The sequence below is a fragment of the Abramis brama genome (assembly GCF_963993115.1).
Source record: "Abramis brama genome assembly, chromosome: 12".
Lineage (NCBI taxonomy): Eukaryota > Metazoa > Chordata > Actinopteri > Cypriniformes > Leuciscidae > Abramis > Abramis brama.
In genome coordinates, this window is record NC_139974.1 from 2,926,920 (window position 1) to 2,952,867 (window position 25,948).

The following is a 25,948-nucleotide window of genomic DNA, read 5'->3' on the forward strand; positions in this document are numbered from 1 at the left end:
AATCATACTATAAATAATGGCCAAATCTTATTTAATTTTTTCTTGAATCGCTCATCTTTGTGGGATACTTTTGGTTAGTGACGGGAGCGAAACTCTTCCAGAAACTGTGTAAATGAAGTGAAACTCAGTCAAAACATGCATAAAACACCTTTTACCAGCCAATTACAAATGTTTTATTGAAAGTAAAATCTATTAAATGTATTTAACAAATCATATTATACCATTAAATATGAGGTTTCTGTATAAAATGTGTTATTTTATTAAATTGTATTAACTTGTTTAATGAAGAGCTTGTTTAATCGAACCAATAAAATATTATTAACTCAAAAGCTTTGTTTTTATATACAAATGTGTGATTTAAAAAGTTGAAATGGATGAACTGGTTTATTGGGGCTGTTGAAAAGGATACTTGGTGTATTCGATGTATGACTGATCATTGATGTAAGATGCAGAATTTTTTATTTTACTGTTTTTATAGATTAGTGTTTTTGCATTACTTTTTATTCCCCTGTTGTTATATATATAAAAAAAAACTAAGTGGTTCAGAGATTTCCGCACAGGCTGTTAGTTTCAGCTGTTAGTCATGAGGCTGTTAGTTTCAGGAAGGAAATTAACCTATACTTTCAGTTTTGTTTGAATCTTTGGTCTGACCGGTCGCTAAATGCAGTCATTTATGAAGTTTTGACGGCTGATCAAAAGGCTCATGCCGAAGTTTTACTATGTAAGTTTTCATATTTTAAAATATAAATCCAGTCTGTGTGTTTTTGTGTGATTAAACCAATAGTTGTGTTTCTGTTTGTGGAAAACTAATCCTGCTAGAGACCATGATTATGATGATGGTTTGTATTATTGGGGTTATAAATATCATGATTAGATTATCACCAAATTTCTAAAGCCCTTTTGTTTCTTTGAGTCAGACTGATTATTTTCAGTATTAGGCTACATGATTCATATTATAGTTTGATGTTTCTTGTTGGACATTTTTATCATGTAAGATCAACATGTACTATGTTTTTCACAATGGCTCCAACACAATTTCTGAAACCTTGCTCCATTTTCTGAAACCATTAAACACAAAACCTCATCTTCAAGCACTATTTACAAAACCTCTGACTCCTCTCGCAAAATGAAACTTTCGCCTCAAAACAGTTTTACCTGTGTTCAAAATCAAACACTGCTCTCAAATCATAGACAAAGTGATCAAAATGATATCAAGCAGTCAGTAAACAATACACCAAAAAAAAAGAAAAAAGAAAACACATTGTTCAAAACATATAGTTCTCGAAAGATATCTATGGACTGCTATTCTGTTTGTAGACTTACCCGTGACACCTTACTGTACCATCAGAAAGTTCATTTGTGACATACTGTATGACTGCACTTGATAAAAGGAAATAAAAAGAAAAGTAAATATATATATATATATATATACAGTACCAGTCAAAAGTTTGGAAACAGAACTATTTTTAATGTTTTTGAAAGAAGTCTCTTATGCTCATCAAGCCTGCAGTTAAAAAACCAAAAAACTAAAAAAAACAGTAATATTCTGAAATATTATTACAATTTAAAATAATGGTTCTCTTTTTTAGTATACTTTAAAATGTAATTTATTTTTGTGATGCAAAGCTGAATTTTCATCAGCAAGTACTCCAGTCTTTGGTGTCTTATGATCCTTCAGAAATCATTCTAATATGATGATTTGATACTCAGATATTATCAATGATGGAAACAGTTGTGCTGTTTAATATATTTTTTTGGAATACTTTTTTCAGGATTCATTGATGAGTAAAACGTTAACAGCATTTATTCATAAAAACAGCATTTATTCAAAATAAAAACATTTCTAACAATATAAATCGTTACCATCACCTTTTATCAATTTAACGCATCCTTGTTGAATTAAAGTACTAATTTCTTTAAAAAAAAATTGTTATTGTTCCCAAACTTTTGAACGGTAGTGTATATTGTTACAAAAGATTTCTATTCTAAATAAATACAGTTCTTTTTAACTTTTTATTCATCAAATAATCCTGAAAAAAGTATCTCAGGTTATAAAAAAAATATTAAGCAGCACAACTGTTTCCAACATTGATCATAAATCATCATATTAGAATGATTTCTGAAGGATCATAAGACACCAAAGACTGGAGTACTTGCTGATGAAAATTCAGCTTTGCATCACAAAAATAAATTGCATTTTAAAGTATATTAAAAAAGAGAACCATTATTTTAAATTGTAATAATATTTCATAATATTACTGGGTTTTTTTTGTTTTTTGTTTTTTTAACTGCAGGCTTGATGAGCATAAGAGACTTCTTTCAAAAGCATTAAAAATAGTAGTGTTTCCAAACTTTTGACTGGTACTGTATATATATATATATATAGTTCTCAGGGAGTAGTACATTTTTAATCTCAAAACAAATTTCATATTTTTCCGTCATTGTCTTTTGATGAACGAAAACATGTTCTATCATAGTAGCTCAAAGTTGATCAGAAATTACTACTCTGCTTTGCTCTTTGTAATTTTTTTGTTGTTCTTCCTCCTCCTTGTACCCCTATTTTTACAGTACTGTACCCTGCATCTCACAAACGTGTCCTTTGTCTCTGTGATACTGTAATTCTTGTTCTTTGTTGATATGAACCTGCAACCAGTCAAAATCTATTGAGCGGTCAGTGCTGTTAACAAATGGAAAGCACAATGTTCAGGACCATACAATTTGTTCATTGTACAGTATACAGCCAGCTAGAAATTTTTTGTTCTAAAAATGTTCTGAGAATATTATCATGCAGTGTTCTAATAATGTTTTCAGTAGTTTTATTTTTGTTCCCAGAATGTTCTATTAAAAGGTAGGATAACATTCTCTAAAAACATTCTAAAAATATGTTTAATGATAACATTGTTAGAACATTATTCCCTAATGTTCTAATAACATTTTCAGCGAGTAGTTTTATTTTTGTTCCCAGAATGTTTTCTTAAAAGATAGGATAACATTCTCTAAGAACACTCTAAAAATGTTTTGTGATGACCTTCTATAAAGGTTTAATCATAACATTTTTTACATTCTTATAAAGTTTTTAGCGGAAAGTTTTATTCTTATTCTTAGAATGTTCTTCTAAAAGTTAGGATAACATTCTCTAAAAATACTCCTAAAAATACTACTTAACATTCTTATAAAGTTTTTAGTAGGAAGTTTTATTTTTGTTCTCAAAATGTTCTCTTAAACATAAAAAATGCTTAGCTATAACATTTTAAAACATACAATTTTATTAATCTCAAAAATAAAACATCAAAATATAACAAAAATGAGATGTTCTGCGTACAGTAGATGCCCAAAACTACATGAAGAAAAGTATATTGTGCAATCACACGTCTTGACTGCTGTTTGCTCAGAGCGCTCATCATCAGTCTTTACTTGTCTTGGTTCTTGCAGAAAAATAATACAGTCACCTGCATTACAGTTTTTCTCAATTGCTAAAACACTAAAACCCCAGGAGGAGGAGGAGGGCAAGAAAGAGGAAGAGGAGGAGGAGGGCAAGAAAGAGGAAGAGGAAGAGGAGGAGGAGGAGGGCAAGAAAGAGGAAGAGGAGGAGGAGGGCAAGAAAGAGGAAGAGGAAGAGGAGGAGGAGGAGGGCAAGAAAGAGGAAGAGGGGAGGGGGAGGAGGGGGAGGAGGAGGAGGAGGAGGGCAAGAAAGAGGAAGAGGAGGAGGAGGAGGAGGGCAAGAAAGAGGAAGAGGAGGAGGAGGAGGAGGAGGGCAAGAAAGAGGAAGAGGAGGAGGAGGGCAAGAAAGAGGAAGAGGAAGAGGAGGAGGAGGAGGGCAAGAAAGAGGAAGAGGGGAGGGGGAGGAGGGGGAGGAGGAGGAGGAGGAGGAGGAGGAGGGCAAGAAAGAGGAGGAGGAGGAGGAGGAGGAGGAGGAGGAGGAGGAGGAGGAGGGCAAGAAAGAGGAAGAGGGGAGGGGGAGGAGGGCAAGAAAGAGGAAGAGGATGAGGAGGGCAAGAAAGAGGAAGAGGAGGAGGAGGAGGAGGAGAGCAAGAAAGAGGAAGAGGAGAAGGAGGGGGCAAGAAAGAGGAAGAGGGGAGGGGGAGGAGGGCAAGAAAGAGGAAGAGGAGGAGGAGGAGGGCAAGAAAGAGGAAGAGGAGTAGGAGGAGGAGGAGAGCAAGAAAGAGGAAAAGGAGAAGGAGGGGGCAAGAAAGAGGAAGAGGGGGAGGAGGATGAGGAGGGCAAGAAAGAGGAAGAGGGGGAGGAGGAGGAGGAGGAGGGCAAGAAAGAGGAAGAGGGGAGGGGGGGGAGGGCAAGAAAGAGGAAGAGGAGGAGGAGGGCAAGAAAGAGGAAGAGGAGGAGGAGGAGGAGGAGGAGGAGAGCAAGAAAGAGGAAGAGGAGAAGGAGGGGGGCAAGAAAGAGGAAGAGGGGGAGGAGGAGGAGGAGGAGGAGGAGGAGGGCAAGAAAGAGGAAGGAGGGGAAGGAGGGGAAGGAGGGGGAGGGGGAGGAGGAGGAGGAGGAGGAGGAGAGCAAGAAAGAGGAAAAGGAGAAGGAGGGGGCAAGAAAGAGGAAGAGGGGGAGGAGGATGAGGAGGAGGAGGGCAAGAAAGAGGAAGAGGGGGAGGAGGAGGAGGGCAAGAAAGAGGAAGAGGGGAGGGGGGGGAGGGCAAGAAAGAGGAAGAGGAGGAGGAGGAGGAGGGCAAGAAAGAGGAAGAGGAGGAGGAGGAGGAGGAGGAGGAGAGCAAGAAAGAGGAAGAGGAGAAGGAGGGGGGCAAGAAAGAGGAAGAGGGGGAGGAGGAGGAGGAGGAGGAGGAGGAGGGCAAGAAAGAGGAAGGAGGGGAAGGAGGGGAAGGAGGGGGAGGGGGAGGAGGAGGAGGAGGAGGAGGAGGAGGAGGGGGAGGAGGAGGAGGAGGAGGAGGAGGAGGGGGAGGGGGAGGAGGAGGAGGAGGAGGAGGGGGAGGGGGAGGAGGAGGAGGAGGAGGGGGAGGGGGAGGAGGAGGGCAAGAAAGAGGAAGAGGGGGAGGAAGAGGAGGAGGAGGAGGAGGAGGAGGGCAAGAAAGAGGAAGAGGAGGAGGAGGAGGAGGGCAAGAAAGAGGAAGAGGAGTAGGAGGGGAAGGAGGGGAAGGAGGGGAAGGAGGGGGAGGGGGAGGAGGAGGGGGAGGAGGAGGAGGAGGAGGAGGAGGAGGAGGAGGAGGGGGAGGAGGAGGAGGAGGAGGGGGAGGAGGAGGAGGAGGGGGAGGAGGAGGGGGAGGGGGAGGGGGAGGAGGAGGGCAAGAAAGAGGAAGAGGGGGAGGAAGAGGAGGAGGAGGAGGAGGAGGAGGAGGGCAAGAAAGAGGAAGAGGAGGAGGAGGGCAAGAAAGAGGAAGAGGAGTAGGAGGAGGAGGAGAGCAAGAAAGAGGAAGAGGAGAAGGAGGGGGGCAAGAAGAGGAAGAGGGGGAGGAGGAGGAGGAGGAGGAGGAGGAGGAGGGCAAGAAAGGAAGAGGGGGAGGGGGAGGAGGAGGAGGAGGGAAAGAAAGAGGAGGAGGGGGAGGAGGAGGAGAGCAAGAAAGAGGAAGAGGAGAAAGAGGAGGAGGGCAAGAAAGAGGAGGAGGAGGAGAGCAAAAAAGAGGAAGAGGAGAAGGGCAAGATAGAGGAAGAGGGGGAGGAGGGCAAGAAAGGAGAAGGGACAATATTGCTTGTGATGTCGACGACGTGCTCTGGCCTGACCTGACCCAGCCCAAAGACAAGAAGAAGCACACTGATCACGTTTACTCCTTTGATTTTTGTCCCTTTCAGTATTGTATACTGTAATACAGTGCATTGTAGTCTGTATACTGTACATTGTGCTTTCCATTGTTAATAGCACTGACCGCTCAATAGATTTTGACTGGTTGCAGGTTCATATCAACAAAGAACAAGAATTACAGTATCACAGAGACAAAGGACACGTTTGTGAGATGCAGGGTACAGTACTGTAAAAATAGGGGTACAAGGAGGAGGAAGAACAAAAAAAAAATTGCAAAGAGCAAAGCAGAGTATAATTTCTGATCAACTCTGAGCTACTATGATAGAACATGTTTTCGTTCATCAAAACACAATGATGGAAAAATATGAAATTTGTTTTGAGATTAAAAATATACTTCTCCCTGAGAACTATGTTTTTAACAATGTGTTTTCTATTTTTTTGTGTATTGTTTACTGACTGCTTGATATCATTTTGATCACTTTGTTTAGGATTTGAGAGCAGTGTCTGATTTTGAACAGGTAAAACTATGATCAGAATTGAGCTCCATTCTCTGTGTGCATGGTAGAGTTTTTCCTCATAGCCTATAAAAGAAGATCATGCAACAGTGTAAACAGAAAGAATGCAAATACATATTATATATTACAGTTTATCTCGATTGCTCTAACACTATAACTAGGCTTTTGAACTAAAATTTCAAAACCATAATGCCATTTATCAAAAAGCACACCCATTTCACTAAACTATAAACACTATTCCCTGTTTTGACACATGAGTCAGATTTGTTGAACTGTCACTGCAAAACCCTACACACAAATCCCTTCATTTCTCATTGCCCATGTGGTCATGTAGAAAGCACTAACATTCAAAATTGTTCACTCAAGTCAGCACAGCTTCAGCTCAGTTAGCACACAATTACCCAGGTGGAAACACTTAGAGTCAAAATTTAACACACATCAATCAGATCCTTCAATAGATAGATAGAAGGGCCCAAATCAGTTTATTGAGTTTTGGAAAAATGGATCCAGAAAGACATGAAGGAAGAGGGATAAGAATGAGGAGGAGGAGGACAAAGGAAGAAGACAAGCAGTCTCAGATGAAATTCAAGCCACTCTAGTTGCCCATGTGTTAGTCAATGGTGTGATTATGAGGGAGGCTGGGCTACGAGTAAGGCCAAATTTGAGTCGCTTTACCGTCGCCTCGAGAACCTTCAGGGAGGAATGGTGGCAAACAAAATTCTATCACTGAATAAAAGACAAACATTTCCAATAGTCTTTGATGAGGTTTATTAGCCGCGTTTCCACTGTCGGGCCAGTGCGAGCCAGGGCTTTAAACGGGCCGTGCCGGGCTAATAGCCTCGGGCCAATAGCACCGGGCCTGCGTTTCCACTGTCGGGCCAGAAGCTCCACAGCGCTTCACTAAAACACGCCCGTAACACGCCTCTCTGGAACAACGTCACACTAACCCATCATTTCACCAACAAATGGAAGTTTTATCATAAAACTAATCAGAAATCACTGGAAACAGCGTTGAAAACAAACACGATAAAAGCGGCCGTTTGCTGGAATTTTTTTTTTTTGTTTACTTGAATATTTAAAACCCAAGCATCGATGTTTTACCTCAGGTTTACAATAAAAAGTGATACATTGATCATAATGAATTAATTTATGTCAAAATTGCACATTAGTCACTCAGAAATAAATTACCGTTAGGTCTATTTCACAAAAGAAAGAGGACACACTTACTTTTTCAGTCGCGTCTGTTTCTTTATCTGGTAGTTACAGGACACATAGATACATCACATTTAGAAAGAATGATAATTTCTACAAATATATGCCATACGACCTGAGGAGCTTTAGCACTCTCTCGACTCCCATACAGATATTTTCAGTCAGAGAAACAGAGGAAGCTCCCGGAAAAAAAGTTACTTTATTTTATGATAGTCCGGTATAAAGAGACGAGACGTAGGCTACTGACAGATAAAATAAAAACATGACTGTGATAGCCTTTAAGATTGGTCTGATTTCTTCAAGCGTTCACTATGTTTTTTTTTTACTATGCGTATCTTCAAGCGTTTACTATGTTTACTATGGTAATGGTTAGCGCGCATAGTCTTTTGCATCACAAACAGAAGGCATTCAAACATGAACGCGAGTTAAATTATTTTAAAAGTCTTTAATGCTGACAGAATCATCCGGCGCTGCCGTCTCCCGACTCAGGTGAACTCCGCCTCTGTTGGTAACCACTCCTCTAGCCCGAGGTGGCCCGCTTTGGCCCAAGGTATTCGACGGGCCAGAAATCCTGGCCGTTGGCCCCGAGTAAGCCCCAATCAAGCCCCGGAAGTGACAGTGGAAACGCGACTGGCCCTGGCACGCTCTAGCACGGCCCGGCCCTGGCCCGACAGTGGAAACGCGGCTATTTTCTTGCAAGAAAGTCAGTTAAACTCCTGGGATATTGATCTGGTCAGTTAAGTAACAGAGGGGGTTGGTAATCAGTTTCAGCTGCTTTAGTGTTAATGAAATTAACAGCAGGTGCACTAGATGGGCAACAGTGAGACAGCCCCCAAAACAGGAATGGTTTTACAGGTGGAGGCCACTGACATTTTTTCCCTACTCATCTTTTCAGACTGTTTTTCACCAGTTTTGCATTTGGCTAGGGTCAGTGTCACTACTGGTAGCATGAGGCGATACCTGGACCCTACAGAGGTTGCGCAGGCAGTCCAGCTCCTTCAGGATGGCTCATCAATACGTGCCATTGCCAGAAGGTTTGCTGTGTCTCCCAGCACAGTCTCAAGAGCATGGAGGAGATTCCAGGAAGACAGACAGCTACTCTAGGAGAGCTGGACAGGGCCGTAGAAGGTCCTTAACCCATCAGCAGGACCGGTATCTGCTCCTTTGTGCGAGGAGGAACATGATGAGCACTGCCAGAACCCTACAAAATGACCTCCAGCAGGCCACTGGTGTGAATGTCTCTGACCAAACAATCAGAAACAGACTTCATGAGGGTGGCCTGAGGGCCCGACGTCTTCTAGTGGGCCCTGTGCTCACTGCCCAGCACCAGGGAGATCGATTGGCATTTCCCATTGAACACCAGAATTGGCAGGTCCGCCACTGGAGCCCTGTGGTTTTCACAAATGAGAGCAGGTTCACCCTGAGCACGTGACAGACAGGAAAGGGTCTGGAGAAGCCGTGGAGAATGTTATGCTGCCTGTAACATCGTTCAGCATGACCGGTTTGGTGGTGGGTCAGTGAGGGTCTGGGGAGGCATATCCATGGAGGGACACACAGACCTCTGCAGGCTAGACAATGGCACCCTGACTGCCATTAGGTATTGGGATGAAATCCTTGGATCCATTGTCAGACCCTATGCTGGTGCAGTGGGTCCTGGGTTCCTCCTGGTGCACAACAATGCCCGGCCTCATGTGGCGAGAGCATGCAGGCAGTTCCTGGAGGATGAAGGAATGATGCCATTGAAGGGCCACCACGCTCACCTGACCTACATCCAATAGAACACCTCTGGGACATTGTGTTTCGGTCCATCTGACATCACCTGGTTGCACCTCAGACTGTCCAGGAGCTCAGTGATGCGCTGGTCCAGATCTGGGAGGAAATACCCCAGGACACCATCCGTCGTCTCAGTAGGAGCATGTCCCGACGTTGTCAGGCATGCATACAAGCACGTGGGGGCCATACAAACTACTGAGAACCATTTTGAGTTGCTGCAATAAAATTTCAGCAAAATTGACAAGCCTGCTGCATCATTTTTTCACTTAGATTTCCGGGGTGTCTTTTAATTCAATCCTCTGTAGGTTGATTATTTTCATTTCCATCAATCGATGTGGCATCCTTTCGTTCATAACACATTACCCAGTCCATATTAGTATAGATATCCAGCATGATATTTTTCCCATTGAGATCTGATGTGTTTTCAAAGTGTTCCTTTAATTTTTTTGAGCAGTGTATAATAACACTATAAATATTACAGATATACACATGATGAATATTCAACAGTCAAACAGTTGTGTATTTACACAACTGACTTGCTATGTCATATACAATAAGTTAAACAGTAAACAGCTTGATTTGTTCTATATTGTATCAGCTCTGTCTGGACATGTTCTTAAGAATATCTCAAAAACGAGCACTTAGACAGTGAACTATGGCCTTAGCAGGGTCACTGTATACAGTAGTGTAACGTAGACTTTCCCCAAAATGAATCAAAAAAGGCTGTGACATATACTTTCATTATTTGAATTATATTTTCTTGAATTATATTTTATATTTATTATATACTTGAATTAGATTTTCTCTTGATCTGGTGCCAATAACACTGAGTTGTTGCAGGGGTTTGGTTCAGCTTCAAGATCAAAGTTGACAGAGAAAGTTCATGAGCTGCTTCATGGCATCAACAAAGCCTGACTGCTTTGGTTTGGTTTTGTCAACTCAAAACTAATCCTTTAACCCTGAGTTTGTTCAGCTTCATGGTATAGGTCCTTGAGCAGTGTGCAGTACAATTAGTCTTCTCCTAGCCTTTTAATACTTTCAGTAAGCCAATCAAGTCTGTCACATTGCTAAACAAGCATATAAACTGTCAGAAAAGCATCCGTAAAATTAATTCTAGCGGTTACAAAGTGTACAATAGGCTTCTCAGTAACAATCCAGATTACTTGCAGATATAAACTGTGTGGTTCTAAAAAAAAAACATAATAAGCTACTTAGTATTTTTATGTTTATATGTTTACTTAAATGTTATAAAGTGCTTTAACAAATTGCCTCTTCATTTTATATATATATATATTTACTACATGGCTTGGTTGAATTCTAATGTAAAATGCGGTGTGTTATTTCTTGATAACAGACCGTTGCTAAGTATAACACACTGTTGCCATGAAAAACAGAGCGTTGCTATGGACGCAGGATTCTAACCGTAGAGACGGAATGGACTATTTTGGTTGTATTCGCTATAACAACCGCTTCGCTCTACATTATCCCTTACATAAGCTGTGACTTAGTTATTCTGGTTCATTTTGGCTAGTAGAATTTCTGAATGCCCAGTAACTTAAATATTTAGTAGCCAAATTGACCGGTGAGTGAAAAAGTTAATTTCAAATCCTGTGTGTCTGTATCTGTGACATAAACTGGCTCTTCTGTTTTCTCATCAGGTTCAGATGGTTGAATCTGCTTCTGCTGCTGTTTTGCTTAATCAATTATAGCGGTCAGTATCATTTTTGTTAATTTATTGCAATGTTTAATTTTCAATTCCAGGGTGATCTAGTTGATTGTTTCTTTTTTGCACCAAGTGACTTTGCTTGACATTTGTGAATTAATTATGGAAATGTCCAAGCATTATCACACACAATGACTACTTCTCTATCCAGTTCATTTATTAATGAACAATGTTCAGGAATTCACAACATCTGCACTGACACATCTGATACAGCTTTATACTGTAGTCATCAACATTTACAAATGTTCAAATGTGGCACAGCTAATGTTGTTGGCTCCTTAATTATTAGGCTACCCACAATTATATATATTTAAATCTATTTGACTAAAATAAGAATAGTTAATGATGACATTGATTATGGAGAATAGAGAGAAACAATACATGTATTTTTCAGCATTGATTCTTTGTATTGAGTTAATTTTATTCTGTCTGTGTTTGCAGAATCCCCAGCTGTAGGAAACACCCCTCGATCTGTGACGGGGAAAACAGGAGGAAACGTCACCCTGACATGTGAATCTGAGGCCAGAGAGATTACTGCTGTTGATTTAATCAGACTCTCAAAAAACATCCTTGTCTGTGAGAATGAAGAATGTAACCGTGAAAATAGCCGAGTGTTTAAAAAAGGATCATGTGACATCGTCATCAAGGATCTGATCTACACTGACGCTGGGAAATACATTTTGAATGTCTATTACACTAATGATCAGACAGAAGTGGAGCGACAAATCAATGAATACCATCTTCATATTCATGGTAAAGACAAAACTGATGAAACCATCATCATGTGCTTTCATGATTTCCTAATAATGGAAACAATGTAATAATATTACTATTGCATGCATGGCCTGTGATCAACAAAAACATATAGGGCCCTATCTTGCACCCAGCGCAATTGACTTTGTACACTGACGCATGTTTCATTCCTATTTTGCACCCGACGCACAGCGGACTTTTCCCTCCACAGATGCACATCGGTAAACTAGGAAATTTTACTTGCGCTCCCGGGGGCGGTTCAGGTAAAGAGGAGGCGTGTTCCAGCGCAAACTTTCCCTGGTGCTATTTTGCAGGTTTAGAAAACAATTCCTCCACAGACCAGGAGAAACCTAGTCTAAAGTCAGTGGCGCGTTGCGCATGTTATTCATATGCTACTTTAAGGGCGCATGCTTGGATACACTACACAGAAGCAGCAGTTTTCATATTTGCAAATCATACATTATTACGATTTAAAAAGTATACTTCAAGTTAATTTTATGAAGTATACTTGAGTAATGTTCAAGTATATTTGCCCACTTTAAGTATATAAAAGTATATGTTTAAGTGTACTATAAGTGTAACAGTAGTAAACTTTAAGTGCACAACTTGTTCATAATTGTTTCTCATTTGTACTGCAAGTGAACTTATGAGTATACTAGTAGGCTAGTTTACTATTTTAATACTTGTAGCAACTTTGAAGTATACTCTCAGTAAACTACTAGTTTAGTAGTTTTATACTACAAGTTTTCTTTAAGTGAACTTAACATCATGCTTATAGTTTACCATTTATATATTATTGTTGCTCTTTTAGTGTACTCTCAGTAAACTTCTAGTTTAGTAGTTTTATACCGCAAGTATACTACAAGTTTTCTTTAAGTGAACTTAACATTATACTTATAGTTTACAATTTATATATATATTTTGCAGTTGCAGTAGGCCTATACTACTATATGTTCAAATGTTATTTTTTATACTTGAAAAATATCTTTAATTCTACTTTCATTTTAAAAAACATTTTATTAGCTTCATTCATCCTTTTTTATCAACACTTGAATGTCTGTAAGTTTCATAAAGAAAGGCAACATTTTAAACAAAATAGTTGAGAAAATCACATTTTTGTCAAAGATCAGATTGAGAACGATGATCAAACACAGATAGAGTAAATCGAGTCCAACACCCCCACAGCTTCAGTCGTTTTCTCTTCATGGGTTAGGTCTATGCTTCATTTCATTTGGAAACATTAAGCAGTTTTGATTTACAAGCTGTTTAATGTTTGATGATCACATTATTTTACATTTGAGTGAGCACTGATCACTTGTTTCAGCTTCTTCTTCTCCTGTGTTTTGATCCGGAGATTCTGTACGATGTCATATAGCGCCCCCTACCGTATACCAGTGAAAACATGGATAGCTGGAAAATTCAGTCAATGGTGGGGGAAAGTTTAATTAAAGTAAATTCCTATGTACACCTGTGGACTAGCCTACACAAAAATTCAGATACGCAGAATTAGAAACATATCTGTTTTATATCAATATTTTAATCAATATTTTCAAACAAAGTTTCATAAGACTGTATATGAAAAACGATGTAAAAAAAAAAGTATATTTAATAGGCTACTCGATCAAAAGAGTTAACACAACTACAAGCCAAGTATACTTTGAATAATTAAAACTTTTAAGTATATCTCGATGAAAAGACTGAGTACAAGTACTGGCCAAATATACTTGGACTTTTCTCTCAGTATAAGTCAAGTACACTTAAGTTTAATTAAGTATATTTCTGAGAAGTACATAAAGTATATTTTTAAGAAATATATAAAATGTAGTCTGAAAGTATGCTTTCTTCTTTTTAGTTGAAAAGTAGTATACTAATAAGAACACTTGAATAAACTTATTTTCCATGCTTATTTTATTTACTCTATAAGCTATTCCACCCGAAAGTTTGTTACTATATAAAGCTGAACATGTTAGTTTATAAGACGGTGTGTAATATTATAATTTTAAAAAAGTATTTAATAAGCTACTCAATCAAAATAGTAAACACAAGACAAGCCAAGAATACTTAATTATACTTTTAAGTATATCTCGATCAACAAGTAGAGGCCAAATATACTTAGACTTTTCTGTCAGTATAAGTCAAGTATACTTAAGTGGAATTTGAAGTTTATTTCTGAGAAGTACATAAAGCATATTTCTGAGAAGTATATAAAAAGTAGACTAAAAGTATACTTTCTTATTTTTTAGTTTAAAAAAAGTATGCTAATAGCACACTTGAATAAACTTCTTTTTCGGAAGGGAATTTGGGTGTGTTTCTCCATCCCCAATGTCACTTCTCTGTCTTTTACGGCCCTGGCGAGAACGTCGATCTCCTCGGCTGTGAACCGCTCCTGGCAAATCCGCCGTTATAATAGCAATCCGCCATGGAACAAGCGCGCCTGCTCTTAAAGGGAATGTTAGATATCACTCTGATTGGTTTATTTCACGTTACGCCCAAACCACACCTATGAATAATGAAGCCACTTCAGACCAACCGATTTTAGATTTGCGTCGGGCGCAAGAGTAATTTATCCCGCCGGTATAATAGCAACAGCGCCCAAGACCCGCCCACAAAGTAACTTGCGTTTCGAGCTTGATACTTGCGTTTCAGATCGTTAAAATAGGGCCAAATGTAACATTTATCCAATATTCAGATTGATTCCAATATAGGCTTTTCAGTGGCTGATTTTAATTATAAATATGTTAAATATGTTATTATGGCCTTGACTGATTGACACCATTATAATAATGATTAATGATGAATGTTTGTGTTCCTCCTCAGATGAGATCTCTGTGCAGAAAGGAGAGGATCTGAAGTTGGATGTTCTGTTGATCAACGCTGATAAAGTGGAGAGAAACTCTAGTGAAGGCTGGACAGAGGTGTGGACGAGAGGTCACGGGGTCAACAGTGATCGACTGACCGTCAGTGACGAGACTCTGATCATTAATGACTTTACAGTCACTGACACTGGAACATACAGAGTTCTGGATTATGAAGGAGAAATCTGGATCACAGTCTCAGTCACAGGTGAGAGAAGATCAGTGAAATCAAGCAGAAATATTTGAGCTTATTTTTAATCAGGAATTGAACAGTAAATTGATGCTAAAGGGTGCAATTAACCTTTCAGTCTCCTCTACAGAATCTAGTACAGACTCACCAGTGGAAAGCAAGGATGACACTGAACAACATAGTAAGTAGAAGAGGAGTTATTGAGAGACTGACAAAATCTTTAAACAGTGAGTTAATTAAGAAAAAACATTTAAATAACTGTTTTCTCTTCCCTCCTTCCTCCAGCTGTAGAGATCATTAGAAATCATAGAGGGATTGTGCTGTCTGTGTGTGGAGCTCTGGTGGGTGTGATTGTCTTTCTTGTCATAAAGAAATCCTGGCGTCGGAATGAACTTTACTTGCAGCCGTCATATCAGAGTACAGAGGAATGAGAGTATCAGAGGATCAGAGGAATCAGTGTTCAGAGGAATCAGAGTATCAGAGGAATTAGAGGGTCTATAATAATCTCTCCTGAGGGCCCCTGTGGAGCACGATTAAACTGTTAACGTGGCCCAGAACATCTAGCGTCTTGTAAATCACCTTAAGAGTGAACAGAACCGCACAAGATTCTGTTAACATACAAAATTTGCAGTGGCATGTGTGTGATACATATAATACATAAATCATTATTGTTGTTTTAATGATGTGGAATCTGACTTTAGCAAGTCGCTTGTTTCCCAAAATTTCGATTTTCCTGTAATTTATTAATGTCTGTCTGACTCTGTACAGTATGCTCTATACACAAGGATGAGCATGCCCAAAGCAGAGTCTGTGTTCCTGCCAAGGTGTTTTTCCCATAGACATAATCAATACATAGACGCCCCATTGGCAGGTATTTACCGTTGCTGCGATACGTCAACGAGTCTGCCATATTGATCCGGGCAAGACCGCTCTATAAACAAATACAAGTAAACGGGGAGCAGCGGCTTTTCTGGACAAAAAAGCACAAAAACGTTTAGATTTCTCAACCGGTTTCAATGGTTTATGATCTGCCTGGAGTACGAAAAAGGTTCTGTCTCCAGTTATTAAGAATCTTGCTTGTGTAGAGTCCAGGTTTAAAGAGTAGAATGTATCACAGACATCTTGGAGAGCAACTACTGACATAACGGCCTTAGAGGCTGCTATTCTCCTAGTAGAGTGGGAACTCATAAGCCAGTGAAATAGCTTCAACCACCAACTTGCTCATTCTCTGCTTAGATGCAGGGGACCCTTTGTTAGGGGGCCCAAAACCTACGAACAACTGTTCAGAACTGTTCGGGGGAAAAGCATACAAACGTAGCCTCGACCATGTTTGTACCATATCATCTATTCCCAGGGGAGCTGGGTGTGTGAGGGAGAACCAGAGTGGACAATGAGATTTCTTCTCTCCACTTGTGCCTGGCCGAAGACACTCCATATCTGCTTCACCACCTTGGGGTGGAGCTTCCATTACCCTGCGCCTCGGCCCCTGTTTCAACACGACATCTGCTCCTATATTCTGGGCCTCAGGAATGCAATCTGCTCTGAGTGACAGTAGCTTCCCCTGGGACAACAGGAGGATTTGGTGCGCCAGTTTGCAGAGTGGATGTAAGCGCAAACCCCCCCTGATGATTTATGTAGGCGACCTCTGATGTATTGTCTGTGCGGACAAGCACATGATGGCCCCTGAGGTCTGTGAGGAAATTCTTTAAGGCAAGAAACAGCCAACATCTCCAGGCGGTTGATGTGCCATGGGATGCCTGAGGGAGGGATCTGTCATTAGCATCTTGTGACGACAAGAAGCTCCTAACACTGGGCCCAGGGACAGGAACCAAGGTTTCTAACATATAAACAGGGCACGTAAGCATCGCCGCGTGACCCTGATCATGCAAAAGGGGTTACCCCTTGGGGAAAACCCTTTGGTCCTTAGCCACCACTGCAAGGGTCTCATGACAACAGTCGTTTCACCTTTGTCCAATTCTTGAGAAGTATCAACTCCTAAATTTTGAAAATCTTAAAAAATTGTAAAATAGCTGTCTAATTTATAAATCTATGAATGGAATCGCCCCACCACCCCTGGGGGATTTTATCAAAAAGAGAAATAGCCGGACGAGGACTAGATCATTTACCCGGGGGGATTGTGAAGTACCATTTAGAAAATCTTCGTTTGCACAAAATTTCCTCTCTATTAAAGGCTGCACAAATTGGAACAGTATGCCAACGGAAATTAGAGACAGTCCCACTTTTGTTTCATTTAAGAAACATCTTAAAAGATGGCTGAATAACAATCAAAAATGTAATCATTAAGTATGAAGGTAAAATTTGATAGGTAGTTTTATTTATATATTTATAATAAGTACTTTGGGATGTCTATGTACAGGCATTTATGCACTTTAAATAAATATTACAATAAGTACTCTATAAGGTATAGGAACTTTTAATGTTTTTTAGCTCTATATGTATATTTGTTGATATGTATATTGTTTGTTTGTTTTTTGGTTTGTATTTGTCTATGTTTGGGACTACGGATGGAAATTAGCATTGTGCTAAATCCGGCGTATTTACGTTCAACTTTGATTGTACGTTCATGAATATGCACTGTCCCATTTAAATAAATAAATTCAAATTCAAATTCAAATGACAACAGGCCAAACAGTATTACATTGGACGCTGCTACCGTCAGACCCAACAGTCTCTGAATGACTGGCCTAGCTTTATTCTTTTCATAGCCGACTGGATGGACTCTATGCATGCCAGTGAGAGGTATGCCTGGTTCAACATTGAGTCCCAAACCACGCCTAGAAAAGTGGTCTTTTTGAAAACACTCTTTTTGCCGTTTAACCATAAACACGACTCTTTCATGTGGGCGAGAACGACATCCCGATGCCGAACCGCCAACTGATGCGACTGAGCTTGAATCAACCAATCGTCAATGTAGTTCATGATGCGAATACCCTGCAGGTGCAGAGGCACCAGAGCTTATGCATTTTGTGAAAGTGCGGGGTAATAGTGCTAGGTCATATGGAAGAACTCGATTTTGGTAAGCTTTGCCCCCGAAAGCAAAAGTGTGATATGGAAGGATGGATATATGGAAGTATGCGTCCTTGAGATATTGTGACAAACCAGTCCTTGGATCTGATCTGTGGCACGATTTGTCTTAAGGTTAACATTTTGAAATTTAGCTGCATGACTCGCAGATCCAAAATGGGGTGCTCTCGAGACTGGCTTCTGTTTTTTGTTGCACAATCAGTCCGACACCCTGTAACGGCAGGTATAAATTGCATGAAATATATGTGTAATATAAGGTCAGATGTAATATACAGTAAATCTTCAATAAAAAAGTTCAATATACAAAAAAAAAAGAGTTCAATATACAGTAAATCGCAGTTTTATTCTATTGCATATTGTTATTGTTAGCCTTAAAATACAATTGAGTATATTAAGTATGGGTATGATATAGAAGTAATATAATAACTGAATAAAATAGTATATATAGCATAAATTGTAAAATAATATAGTCAGTAAAATAAAAATAGTAAATAAAATAGTGAGTTATAATAGTATAAATAATATAAAAGTGTAAGTCGTATAGTAATAATAGGCAGAAGAGTCTCTAGGAAATGCAGAGAACAGTCACTGACAGGCTTTCTTCAGCCTTCCTTGAGTTTGTGTTATCCTGGTTCCACTGGCTAAAATAAGGAAAATATAAAAATGAGCCACGATTAGATGACAAGCAATCAAAACACCAGCAGAGATGAGTCGGTTTATCTCTATCTGTCCTGTCAGTCCTCTGATCACTGCATTGACCTGAAGACTCACTTACCATTTACATAAGTTCATAATATAAACTATAATATAAGCTCAGACTTCATAAGAATCATGTGAACATTATATTATCGCTTATAAAGTCTTTCATAAATAAATAATGTTATTGCTAGCTATTAATAGTTTAATTAACTAGCTCTCAACATAATGTTGTAATGAACAAATACAACCAAAAACAATTGTTCAGTCTTACCTGTGAAAGGTAATTCCCCGAGATCTGGTTTGGATCGTACGATGGTTTGTAAAACCACAAAATAGTCAGGCACCGTTTCTTCAGTCCACTCACGAGAGTTACAGCAAGTTGCCGGACAATTATGGTGGCGCTGTTGACGTACAATCCAGCGGCCAATGGGACTTCTATATGTCTATGGCTGCAGCCTGCAGAATGGGGTGGGGCTTGGCAGTTGTAGATTTTATTTGTGCTGGAAAAAAAATAAGTGGTAAAAGATTAAGGGAATAGAGCTTGATCAAGTTTTAGCCAAAGAAATTTGTAATGCCAAAGAACTTTTTGCACTTTTAGACACTTTTGATCTCACTCAACATGTGAAAGAGCGTACACATACTCATGGTCACATTTTAGATCTGGTTATTTCTAAAGGTCTTGATATTTCATGGTTAAAGATTTTGCCCTGTCTGATCATTTTTGAATCGTTTACTACCCTGAATTTGCCAGTAAACTCTGTTTCTATTAAAGGAGAACTCCGGTCAATTTTAACATTGAGCTCATTTTTTTGTCAATTTGGAGAGCTGTCAGTACAGAGAACAACGACAAAAATCGGTGTTGCCTACACCGTGTTATCCTCTTTTTAAAATTTGCACCCTGTTGACTTCAATGGGGCAATATTTAAACCTGCTTTTAGCCTCTTAACATCCTTGATGTGTCATTACAAGTGCACAGGTCATGTGAGTGATTCCTTCAGAGTGAACGCGGGTGAATCTGACTGCAGTAGATGTGAAAGAAATGAATAAAAATGATGTTATTTAAGCCAGCGCAAATACCTGTGTTTACATCCTGTTTTCGGTTGAAGTCCAAAGTAGTCGATTGTCGAGTTCACGCGCGTGATCATAGGTAACTAAACCTATGCGCGTGAACTCGACAATCACTCACAAGGAATCACTCACATGACCATTGCGTGTTTTTTTAATGAAAAAATTATAAATATTAGACGGATTATCAGTACTACACAGTCTAACACTGATTCTCTACCGTCATTACAACCACCAAGGCATAACTTGGTTACTATGTCACATTTTAATGTAATCGATCAAAAATTCCACAAAGAAATAGTTAGACATCTTAAATCTTCCACGTGTTGTTTAGACATACTGCCTTCAGACTTTTTAAAAACAATTTTTAGCTCTATAGCACCAGATCTGCACCAAATAGTCAATAGTTCTTTGCAATCAGGCATTTTTCCAACGTCCTTGAAAACCGCTGCCATTAAGCCCATATAAAAAAGAGAACAATGGATGCTTCTATAATGAACAACTATAGACCTATTTCAAATCTCCCTTTTATAGCCAAGATTATTGAGAAGGCTGTTTTTATTCAACTAAATGAGTTTGTGACTTCAAGTGGTCTTTTAGATAAATTTCAGTCAGGTTTTCGACCACAACATAGTACTGAAACTGCCCTAATTAAAGTTTTAAATGATATACGGCTGAATACTGATTCTGATAAAATAACAGTTCTGGTTCTATTAGATCTCAGTGCAGCATTTGGCACTGTAGATCAGGGGTGGGCAAACTTTTTGGCTCAAGGGCCACACTGGGTTTTAAAATTTGACAGAGGGCCGGCCCAGTAGCAGATTATGAAACACGATCTCATTAAATTGCGTATCTATACCACAAATTTTATTTCTCGTGCCATTTATACGCCAAAAATATTTTTTTTTTTGCGTGCATATGCTGCGCACTGTAAACCCTTTGGTTAGGATTAGGGGTGCGGAGTGCGTGCCTATTACACGCCATTAAAGGGATAGTTCGCCCAAAAATGAAAATTCTGTCATCATTTACTCACCCTCAAGTTGTTTCAAACCTGTATGAATTTCTTTTTTCTGCTGAACACAAAAGAAGATATTTTGAAAAATGTCGGTAACCAAACAGTTGATGGACCCCATTGACTTCCATAGTAGGAAAAAAAATACTATGGAAGTCAATGGAGTCCATCAACTGTTTGGTTTACCCGAGATTTTTCAAAATATCTTCTTTTGTGTTCAGCAGAAAAAAGAAATTCATACAGGTTTGAAACAACTTGAGGGTGAGTAAATGATGACCGAATTTTCATTTTTGGGCGAACTATCCCTTTAAGTGCGTATCATATGCACGCGAAAACTGCGTTTCATAAGAACTACAAATACAATTCGTGGTATTCGCACTTTCATGAGATCGGGCTGGGCAAACACATTTACGTTGTGGCAACATCTGCGCGAAATTCAACAACTGAGAGACGACATTCTGACAATACATTTTTTTTATGCTAGATATCCCCCATTTAGCATGTTATGTTTTGAGGTTAATTTTTAAAAAACGAAAATTTGGAAAAAAACGAAATAAACGAATATACAAATTTATTTTAAGTATAATAAAATAAAACATAAAAAGCAAATGCAGATCAGAACATTTAATGAACAAAACCGGGTTCTGTACATGGCAGACGTCAGGGGAGCGTAGTCGAAAGCCGGGCGATAAAGGTTTTGTAAACGGAATCAGTCAGGAGGATACATCCACAAATCCAGAGTAGAACTAAATAGCAGAAAAATCAAAGGAAAAACTAAACGTGTGCAAGCGGTTACCAAACATTTTTTTCTCTGTGAGTTTTCAAAAAAAGGAAAAAACATTAACGTGCACCAAGTCTATGCGCTTAAGTTGCTGTCTGTTTGGTTTCCATGGTGACGCGTCTAGCTTGTTACGTGACACACCGCAGCCACAACAGCGCTGAATGAATGATGATCTGCTTTTATGTCATTTTTCCTTTTTTACATTTGTTAGCTATGGCATGAAATATCTGATATTCCGATTGTCAAATATATGCAACGCAATTTATATATAACGCAAAGTTTTGCAAGAAAAAGGCAAAATTAATGCGATCTTAAGACAATTTTTTAAATACTCGACGGGCCGGATTAAACAGCCTAACGGGCCGTATGTGGCCCGCGGGCCGTAGTTTGCCCACCCCTGCTGTAGATCATAGAACTCTTATAGACAGGTTGAAAAACTGGGTAGGAGTCTCTGGGACAGTCCTTGATTGGTTCAGATCTTACCTGTATGGTCGGAGTTACTTTGTTACGATTGGAAATTCTGAATCTGATAGGGTGGGCATGACATGCGGAGTTCCACAGGGATCAGTTCTTGGACCGCTTCTGTTTAATCTCTATATGTTACCTTTAGGCCAGATTCTACATAACAATAACATTAATTACCATAGTTACGCTGATGACACTCATATGTATATGGCTGTTCAACAGTTCAATAGATTCTTTGTGCCACTGTATAGAGCAAATAAAAACCTGGTTGAATCTACATTTTTTACAACTAAACCAAGATAAAACTGAGGTTATTGTGTTTGGCAACAAAAATAAAAGAAGTACTATTAAAGAATTAGATTCCCGGGCCTTTAAAACCAGGGATCAAGTGCGTAATCTTGGTGTTATAATAGATTCAGATCTTACATTTAACAGTCATATCAGAGCGGTCACCAAAACAGCATTCTATCATTTGAAAAATATATCTAGAATCAAAGGCTTGGTGCCTCAAAAAGACCTAGAGAAGCTCATCCATGCTTTTATTTCTAATAATAATAATAATTTGTTACATTTATATAGCGCTTTTTCTGAGACCTCAAAGTGCTTTACATAGAAGGGGGGATCTCCTCAACCACCACCAATGTGCAGCATCCACTTGGATGATGCGACGGCAGCCATATTGCGCCAGAACGCCCACCACACACCAGCTTACTGGTGGAGAGGAGACAGTGATGAAGCCAATAAGTATATCAGTATATGAGGATGATTAGGAGGCCATGATGGACAGAGGCCAGGGGCAAATTTGGCCAGGATGCCGGGCTTACACCCCTACTCTTTCGAAAGACATCCTGGGATTTTTAATGACCACAGAGAGTCAGGACCTCGGTTTAACGTCTCATCCGAAGGACGGGTACTGTATTTCTAGTAGGGTAGATTACTGTAATGGCCTATTAACCGGGCTTCCGAAAAAGACTGTAAAGCAGCTGCAGCTCATTCAGAATGCTGCTGCTAGATTATTAACCGGGACTAAGAAAATAGAGCACATCACTCCGGTTCTTAAAACTTTGCATTGGCTCCCAATCAGTTATAGAATAGTTTTTAAAGTGATGCTTTCAGTCTATAAAGCGCTGAATTGTTTAGGACCTGTGTACATTTCTGAAATGTTTGAAAAATATAAACCAAGCAGGACTCTTAGATCAATGAACTCAGGTCAGCTAGTAGAGCAAAGATTTAGAACAAAACATGGAGAAGCTGTGTTTAGCGTCTCTGCTGTACACGACTGGAACAAACTACCAGAAGATCTTAGATGTGCCCCAAATGTGTTGATTTTTAAATCCAAGTTAAAAACATTTCTTTTTTCACGTGCTTATGATTGAGCTCTTAAACCATACTGTTCAGCCTTACAGTTTCTTATGCCTTTTTTATCCTATATCTTTTAAATCTCTTTAATCTTTCTTGTGTTTGTGTGTATCTTGTACTATTATTATGATGTTTTTATTCATTTTTTTTTATTACTTTTCTTTGTAAAGCACATTGAATTGCTTTGATGTATGAATTGTGCTATATAAATAAATTTGATTTGATTTGATTTGATTTAGCGCCATGTCACATTGATTTTATATCGCATTTTTATTGGTTGGTCAGTAGATGTAGGTCGTAGAAGGAGGTTGTAGCCTCATAGCACTTTGAGATGATCATGCTGTATTTATGACACTGTCAGAAAATTATCACCTTTGGTGAACCTCTCTCACTGTACGACGTAGGACCAACGTTTCAGAGCCACAACCACAAAAATATTCATGATTGTTACACAATGGCAAACTTTCATCTGGGACAGCTAAAAATCATGCAGTGATTCCTGGGCTTAAAACCCATACAGGGGCATTTTTGTCCCATACCTTAATTTTCAGGGTCAAAGTGAGTGACTCACTTTGTGAGTGACAGATTCCACAAGGAAAAAACAATAATTATGATATAATTGTTTTGCTGGTAAGGACTCAATCCATGGCAGCAAAATGAGTCATAACAAAAATACTGTATCTCTGATCTCTCTTTTTTTGTCATTTGTCATTTCTGTCAAACATCCTGTTTTGCTTTGAATTTGCCATTACACAATACTTAGAGCCATATGGTCCTCAAAAGCATTACAATATTTACATTCTGATAAAAAACTTTTTTTTTAACTGTTTGAGACTGCACTGACGAAGTATTGCAAATCAAGCTGTATGTCATCTGTGAAATGTTGATTATTGTAGAGCTGAGTGAATATGAGTGAAAGTACAGTAATCCTTTTAAAAGATGTGAACATGTCTTCATTTCAGTATAATGCCTCTGTTGGAAGAGATATTGATGTTGATGACATATTGATGTTGGGATAGTTTTAGGTTGATGGTCCTTTTGTTTTCTTTCAGTTGTTTTCTACTCATACTTTATATTGTTTATCATGATACAAGAGGAAAACTATATATTTCTACTGTCTGTATATTTAAATATGTAACTTAATAAATATTTTGTACAAGTTTTGAGCGTCTTTCCTTTTATCACTGATGTTTTTCACCTTTTTAGAACCGCAGGGTAAGCTTCCTGTCATTACCACAGAAAAAAATAGACTTCCTCTTTCACTACTTTAGAAAAGACATGCAGTAATGCAGTTATGACATGTGAACTGAGAAGATACATCGTTTGTGTTTGTACATTTTTATAAAGAACTTGTCATATAATATGGTCAAAATGATTCATTAATAAATATGTCCCAGAAGCTGTTCATGAGCTTAAAGGGATAGTTCACTTTAAAATGAAAATTAGCCCATGAATTACTCACTCTCAACTCATCCTAGGTGACTTTCTTCTTACAGACATATACAATCAGAGTTATATAAAAAATATCCTGGCTCTTCCAAACTTTATAATGGCAGTGAATTGCAACCAACAGATTGAAGCTCAAAAATGTGCATCCATCCATCATAAACAAACTTCAAACGGCTCCGGGGGGTTAATAAAGGCCTTCTGAAGCAAAACAAGAGTTTGTGTAAGAAAAATATTAATATTTAAAACTTTATAAATTAAATTTAACTAGCTTTCGGCCAAACGAACATACTGATTCCACTTCAGTGTAAAGCGTAACTTATGCAAGTAATGAGACGTACTGCTGATATTTACACTATGCCATGACGCACTACGCTACTTCTGACGTCACAAGTTGCTTAAGTTGCGCTTTAGGCGTAAGTAGAGACTGGGTATGGATGTTTGACTGGAAGCTAGCTATTTTACTTTGTAACGTGTTAAATATGAATATTTTTCTTACACAAACTCATCGTTTTGCTTCAGAAGGCCTTTATTAACCCCCTGGAGCCGTTTGAAGTTTGTTTATGATGGATGGAAGCTTCAATCTGTTGGTTTAAATCTAGACTAAAAACACATCTCTTTGACCTAGCATACACATCAAGACTAACCCTAACCCTAAAACTGAATAAAAACAAAAGGAACATAAACCTAAAACTATCCCAACAATACTCAACATGATGAATTAATTCTGAGAGATACTGTAGACATTAGCATACTGAAATGATGAAGACATGTTTAATTCTCATAGTTTTAAAGGGATTACCGTAATACTGGAGAGCTGTATCACTCACATTCACTAGATCTATAATCAATATTTCACAGATCACATACAGCTTGATCTGCAATATCCCTTCAAAGCAGAATAGTGCAAAACCACAATATCTGTCCTCAGAAGACATGCCTGCTCACATTTGGACATATTAGATGATTAAAAACTTCACAGTCACAGTGAGGTAATGAGGACAGCAGAAAACACACAATATTAATCCATTTGGTTTATACAAAAGGAGTGTAAAGTCCATCAAACACTGTGCTTCTCTAGGCTTCTGAGCAGCACATACGGCTCTGCATAATGTTTAGAGCGGCTGAAGTTCATTTTTATCCCTGAAATTAGGTTTTTCCTGAGTATGAATATCTTCAAAATTCCATTTCATATAGAAATAGGTCATTAAAAACCAACAAAATATTACAGTCAAAATGTTATCAAAAGTGGTTTACAACACATATAAAAAGGAGCTAGTTCAGTTTTTCAAAAAGCATGATAATATGAGGATATTTTGCTGAGAGTTTTTGTGCTGGTTTGTCTTGACTGG

General features: G+C 38.8%; 2 protein-coding genes across 2 annotated transcripts in view; both read left to right on the forward strand.

Moving 5' to 3' along the window:
• LOC311093928 (uncharacterized protein) overlaps nt 1–25,948 on the forward strand; it is a 773,523-nt gene that overhangs the window by 397,358 nt on the left and 350,217 nt on the right. The gene's annotated exons all lie outside the window — the stretch shown is intronic.
• On the forward strand, nt 605–24,311 carry LOC311093977 (uncharacterized protein). Its single transcript, XM_084131693.1, has 6 exons — nt 605–721; nt 10,862–10,914; nt 11,368–11,679; nt 14,497–14,742; nt 14,855–14,905; nt 15,010–24,311. Coding segments are annotated over exons 1-6 (810 nt in total). The 5' UTR covers nt 605–719; the 3' UTR covers nt 15,156–24,311.